At 45.9% G+C, this 5,555-nt stretch overlaps 1 protein-coding gene across 1 annotated transcript; it reads right to left on the bottom strand.

Annotated features, from left to right (window-relative positions):
* Nucleotides 1–1,077: 1,077 nt before the first annotated feature.
* LOC131558346 (cytoglobin-1-like) lies at nucleotides 1,078–4,604 on the bottom strand. Its single transcript, XM_058805998.1, has 3 exons — nucleotides 4,510–4,604; nucleotides 2,384–2,615; nucleotides 1,078–1,206 (listed from the first exon to the last, which is right to left on the bottom strand). The coding sequence occupies exons 1-3, from the start codon at nucleotides 4,602–4,604 to the stop codon at nucleotides 1,078–1,080; spliced, it is 456 nt and encodes a 151-aa protein (XP_058661981.1).
* Between the last annotated feature and the right edge of the window lie 951 nt (nucleotides 4,605–5,555).

The raw sequence follows: 5,555 nt of genomic DNA, 5'->3' as shown, positions 1-5,555 counted from the left end.
GAGGTGGTTTTGGAAATCCCCCAGTACCACCAGTAAATGTGCACTGAAACCAGCTGTCACTGCTGCACAACAACTTTTCTGTGAAGCAAATGAGAGGGCACATCTGCTTTCTCTGTGTTTATTGCATTACACTGAAGCAAACCAGCATGTGGTGATTTGCAGTTATTAGCTGCTTATTTCCAAGTCTAAGGAATACCAGGAAAAGCAATTAAACGGTTCAGGACCCAGTTAACACTGAAGGAAGGCTCAGGCCGTGTGAGCAGACAGAATGAGTCCTGTGCCAGGCTGAACTGCCCACACAGCAAGGCAGCAGTCTCCCTCAGCTGGGTGCATTCTGAGTGCACAAGAGCCAGTGAGCTCTACTCTTGCTTCATGGGGGAACTCAACCCAAGTAATTTCCTGGGAGTAACACAGTGAAATCCACACCCTGGAGATGTTCATCCCTGCCCAGAGGGTTCCAGTGGTGACCACACTCAGTGTTGTCATCCCTTGTGCTGAAAGCTGCTCTGAGAAACCAAGGTTGGGTGAATCTCCTGGCTCCTGCAAGATGGGACTTTCCTCATGTCTCTCCCAGATGCTGGTCATTCCCATACGCCACTTCCCCCTTGTTCAAGTTCAAACACAAAACAAAACTCACGCCTCTTAAATAATGACCTCTACAAAGATTCTGGAGATGCTCCAAGATGTCCTGTCATTCATGAGGATAGAGAGGCGGTAGGTGAGCCAAAGAGCTGCTGGTGCTGCTGGCAGGAGCAAGTTTTTCTTTTAGGAATAGAAAGCTTAAAGTCACCATCTTAAAATGCAGTCTTCAAGGGCAGTGGCCAGAGGAACCCACCTGAAACAAACTGCAAGGCAAATCAGGATTTGTTGGTTGACTTTGGTGTATCTGCAGGTTTTGTTTAGCTGTAGAAACTCAGTTTGCTAAGGAAATTATTGACATTGATATTCTATATTGTATAAGCCTTTTTTCTTGCTTTTTTAATTTTTAAATTTTAATTTTTCCAGCTGTGGCTGGGGGCCCAAAAGCAGCAAATCGGTGCTGGCAAGTTGTTTGAAGAGCCTGGAGGGTGCATAGCCTCACCAACCCTCCTCTTTGTAGATATTGTTCAGGTGGGTACAGATTTCATTGGTCACCTTCTCAAAGGAAGCTTTGCAGTCTCCGCCAAATTTCTCCTCCATCAGTTGTAAGATAATGTCACAGATAATCTAAACAAGGAGAAGGGAAGAAACAACCAGGGTGAACTTTTCTCCCTAAGAACTTACATATCTTTAGCTGGGATTCTTGGAGGGCAGAAAGGGGTACAAGAACAATTCAGAGCACATGACCTGCAGAGCTTGTAACAGGGCATGGAAAATAAGCTGCATTATAGAATTCACAAAAAAACTGCTGCTGGTGTTTTTAACTACCCCAGTTAATGTTGACTGCACCTATCACTTAAGGATGGCTGTATAGGACTGAGCTGTGCTTCATCCATCCACTGCAATCCTTCTCCAGGCAGGGGACTGTACCAAATATTTAGAGGCCAGGATGAGCCCTTTGTTGGACACCTATGAAATATATACATGGCTTGGGGGCTAAGTTTTTCCCTGACCTTTCCTGCTCATTAGCTATCCAGCCCACTGTAGCAGAGTTCTTGCAGTGAGGTAGGTGGTGTACTTTGAAATGCCAACTCCTTTCCTCTACAACATTTATTGTTTTGTGTGTATTTTTACCCTGAAAAAGTATTTTCAGCCAGAAATCATCAGTTATTTTCCCACTCATTGAAAATTGGGCCCACTGCTTTTGAAATCACCTTCATTTGGAAATAATCTTTGCCAGAAGGTGCCTCTTTTTGCTGTGTAAGGCAGACAAAATAGTTATAAATGCACTCTGCTAGTGACCTTAGGTGGATCTGGGCAAGTAATTTGATCCTGTATTTATTATTTGAGTTTGTTTAATTATGACAATGCTGTTGTCATTGTTGCTCAATAACAGGTGGTTTAGTTGTCCTGGAAAAGCTCAGCTCCTGTTACAAGATAAAAAATACATCAGGGACTGAAGCACAGTGTTAGAAGTGCTTTTCTGTATCTTGTTATTAAATGGCAGGTGTGGGAATCATATTGCTCTGAGAAAACCCTCTACAACTCACGGGCAGCTGTGCAGCTCCCACCACATCACCTGCCTGCACCACATCTGCTGTCCAGCCATCTTCCCCACCAATGCCAGATCTCTCACTCCTGCCATCTTCCACCATCAACCTCCTCACCTTCCACCACCTCCATTCTCTGAGGCACATATATGTATTCCTACATACAAAGCCTGTGTTCCTCAGTTCTACCCCTCAAAGGGGAAAACATGCCCTTCTCACAATTACACCCTTTGGGAAGAGGGCTGCTCACTCACCCTAAAATTTTTGGGGTCAGTCTTCAGCTGGGTGGCATGTTTCTTGCCAAGTGGGGTCACTATCCCAAGAAAAGCCTCAGAGTTGTCCAGGTGTTGCACCATGTCGTTGATGGCACTGAAAACCTTCTTGCCATGGCCCCTGACTTGATCTGACTGTTTCATCTCTTCAGCAGAGTCCATACCTTTGAAATGTGTAAAGTAGGACTTGGTGTCTGGATGCGCAGTAAACATCCTGTTGAGGAATGAGAGATATCCTGACTTGTGAACCAAGGTATTAATGCAGATATAGCCACACATTCCAGGCCTTGCCTTCCACATTTATGTCTCTTTTCCCCTTCTCTTTATTAGAACAGACTGCTGCATTCCTTGTTTCTCCTTTGCCTTTTGCACCTGTGCATAACCCCCAGGCACATAGCAGCCAGTCCTCTCTCCCTTGCCTCTCCAAGGCATTTCCTTTGCTCATTCCACCTTAAAACCTATAATGAACTTATTCCACTCCTTCTAAAGATAATATCTTCTCTGTGTTACTTTCACAAAGAAGTGGCAGCACGTTCACATGGAGTGACTGTGACAGTTTAATATTCCCAAAGATGTTCTGGACAACAGATATGACTACTGTGATACTGGTGGATGTTTTCATAGAGAAACCCTACTATTGGTTTTGTTAATTAATCCCTTCCTAGAGTCCACTGCAAAACATTCTTACTGCCTGTGATAGATTGTTGTTTGAGTATGGGGTACTGCTCATTCCATTTATTCAAAAGTAACACAATTCAGTGTGTTTGAAATTACCTTTGATCAATTACAGTCATCTTGGTCAAACTCTTTTTAAAAAGCAGTTTACTCCTTTGGGTGAACTGGTTATCCACCTGAAATATCCATAGCAAATTCCACATTGCACTTGACAAAAAAGAGTCACAAAATGGTTGGGCTTGAAGGAACCTCTGGAGGTCATCTGGGTCAATACCACTGGTCAAACCAGTTGCCCAGGACCATGGTCAGATGGCTTTGAGTATCTCCATGTATGGAGACAAAACAACTTCTTTGGGCAGTTTGTGCCAGTGCTCAGTTGCACTCAGAAGTAAAAAAAAAAAAAAAAAGTTTCCTGAAGTTGAAGGGAACATCCTGTGTTTCAATTTGGGCCCATTGACTCTGGTCCTGTCTCATGGCTCCACTGAGAAGAGCCTGGCTCTGCCTTCATTGCACTCTCCCTTCAGGGTTTTATGTACACATTAACAAGATTCCGCTGAGTTCTCTCTTCTCCAGGCTGAGCAGTCATAGCTTTCTCTGCGTTTCTTTATTGGAGAGATACTACAGTCCCCTTATCATCTTCCTTGCCCTTTGTTGGACTCTTTCCATTATGGCCACGTCTCTCTTGTCCTGGGAAGCCCTGACCTTCTCTATAGGCAGGCCTGGGGCTGTAGGACACTAAAGCAAAACCTTCTAGGGTAAATTAGCCCAGGGAGGCAAGCTACTGGATGCTACTAACATTTTATGCTGCATTTCTGACCCTAACTTGCCCAGATTGTGCCACCTGCGGAAGGAAAGAGCAGCATGTAAGGCTTTGTGAGGGGAATCCAGGCACAAGGTGTGATATACAAGGAAGCTGGAGGGAGGGTAAATGTCTGATAACTAGAAATAGTATTTGAACTGATCCATGCTTATGGAAGTGATGTAGGTCCCAGATGAGAGTGGACTAGGTGAAAGGTCAACAGAAGGGAGGGAAACAGGACGGAAATTAAGAGAGAAAAGTCCACAGAAAGGACTTTCCATACAGTGGAGTGGATGGACTGAGGCTGAAGGAGAATCAGAAGTGAAATATAGAGTTTTTAAAAAGCATTAAAAGAGTTTAGAGGTAAAGAGGAAGAGGGGAATAACGCCCATGTTTTGTTCCCATTCTCTTTCATATCACATTTTCTTTACCTTACATGGGTGAAGATATTGCTCTTGTCTCTTCTTCTTTTCCCATCCCCTTACCCCTTTCTTATTATTTTTCCTGTGGATTGCTCCTCTTCCCAGCAAGGGCTGCATGAAAAACATCATGACATGCTCCTAGGCACTAACTCCATCCTTGCTGTTCCTCCTTCACCCCTCCAGGGCAGCAGTTGGATGGGCTCTTTCCTTACCTGACCAGCACAGCTGTCCCGTTGTCCTCAGCATCCACATATATTTTCTCCCAGGCACCACGAGCACTTTGCACCTCTGCTTCAGAAAGTGACATGGTGGAGGAGATGCTGGCAACAGAGGGTGCAGCAGGAGGGAGAAGGACAGGGAGGTCCTGCTGGGTCCTTCTGCTCCAGTTCTCCCCTCAGGGCTCTCTAAATATTGCCCTGGGGATTTAAGAGATCTTGAAGGGTCTCTTTGTCTCTGTTACCCTCAGTAACATTTCTGCAGGTTTTAGAGCTACCTAATCACTTTTAATCAGGAAAGAAACCAACCACATGAGGAAGAGGACTAGCCCTGTAGTCATAGGTCAGGTGCCAAAGCAAAGGTCTCACAGTCTGAGGAGAGAAGGGAAAAAAGGCAGTTTTCAGTGGAGGCAAAAAAGATAAATTCTCTTCCCCTCTCTCCCCTGCCAAAGCCAGTGCTTGGCTCCTTTTCCTGAAGGTGATCCTTGCCTGAGCACTAATTTTCCTGGTTTTCTCCCAGGAGTGCTGCTGTGCTGAGGGCACTTTGGTGCCCTGCCATCCCCTCTCCCTGGCACTCTTTGGTCTTTCAGTCAAAGATCCTGTTTCTAGTCCAGCAACTCTCTCCAGTCCTGCCTTCATGCCACGGTCTCTGCTTTCCCCACAGCTCTCTGGTTTTTCAGGGGCTCACCCCACAGCTGCTCCCAGCCTTGGTCCCATGAGGGTGGGAGGCTTCACCAGCCCAAAATGTCACCGTTGCAGGGATGGTGATGGCAGCGTGGCTCAGCATCCATTGGCCATAGTGCCCTGCAAAGCCACTTTCCTTTAGCACTGCAGGTAAAGGGTGCAGCACAGCCAGGCCAGGAGCAGAGGCATTTCACTTTCCTAACCCTCTTGGCTGGCAGCTGGGATCTCTGTCCTATCTCTGAGCTCTGACTGCCTGGGAGAGAGAGAAGGGGTGGAAGAAGGGCCAGAGTGGAGCTGCAGACAGCATCTCTGGATTTGTTACAGTCACAGTCACTTGGAACTGGAGGGAAAAAGTTTTC

This window comes from Ammospiza caudacuta, chromosome 5 (genome assembly GCF_027887145.1).
Source record: "Ammospiza caudacuta isolate bAmmCau1 chromosome 5, bAmmCau1.pri, whole genome shotgun sequence".
Lineage (NCBI taxonomy): Eukaryota > Metazoa > Chordata > Aves > Passeriformes > Passerellidae > Ammospiza > Ammospiza caudacuta.
This window is presented reverse-complemented; position numbering and strand designations above follow the sequence as displayed.

Coding starts and splice junctions, on each gene's coding strand:
- LOC131558346 (XM_058805998.1), bottom strand. CDS start 4,604: ATGTCACTTTCTGAAGCAGAGGTGCAAAGTGCTCGTGGTGCCTGGGAG. Junction 2,616..4,509: donor GGGACAGCTGTGCTGGTCAG/GTAAGGAAAGAG, acceptor ATTCCTCAACAG/GATGTTTACTGCGCATCCAG. Junction 1,207..2,383: donor CTGACCCCAAAAATTTTAGG/GTGAGTGAGCAG, acceptor CTCCTTGTTTAG/ATTATCTGTGACATTATCTT.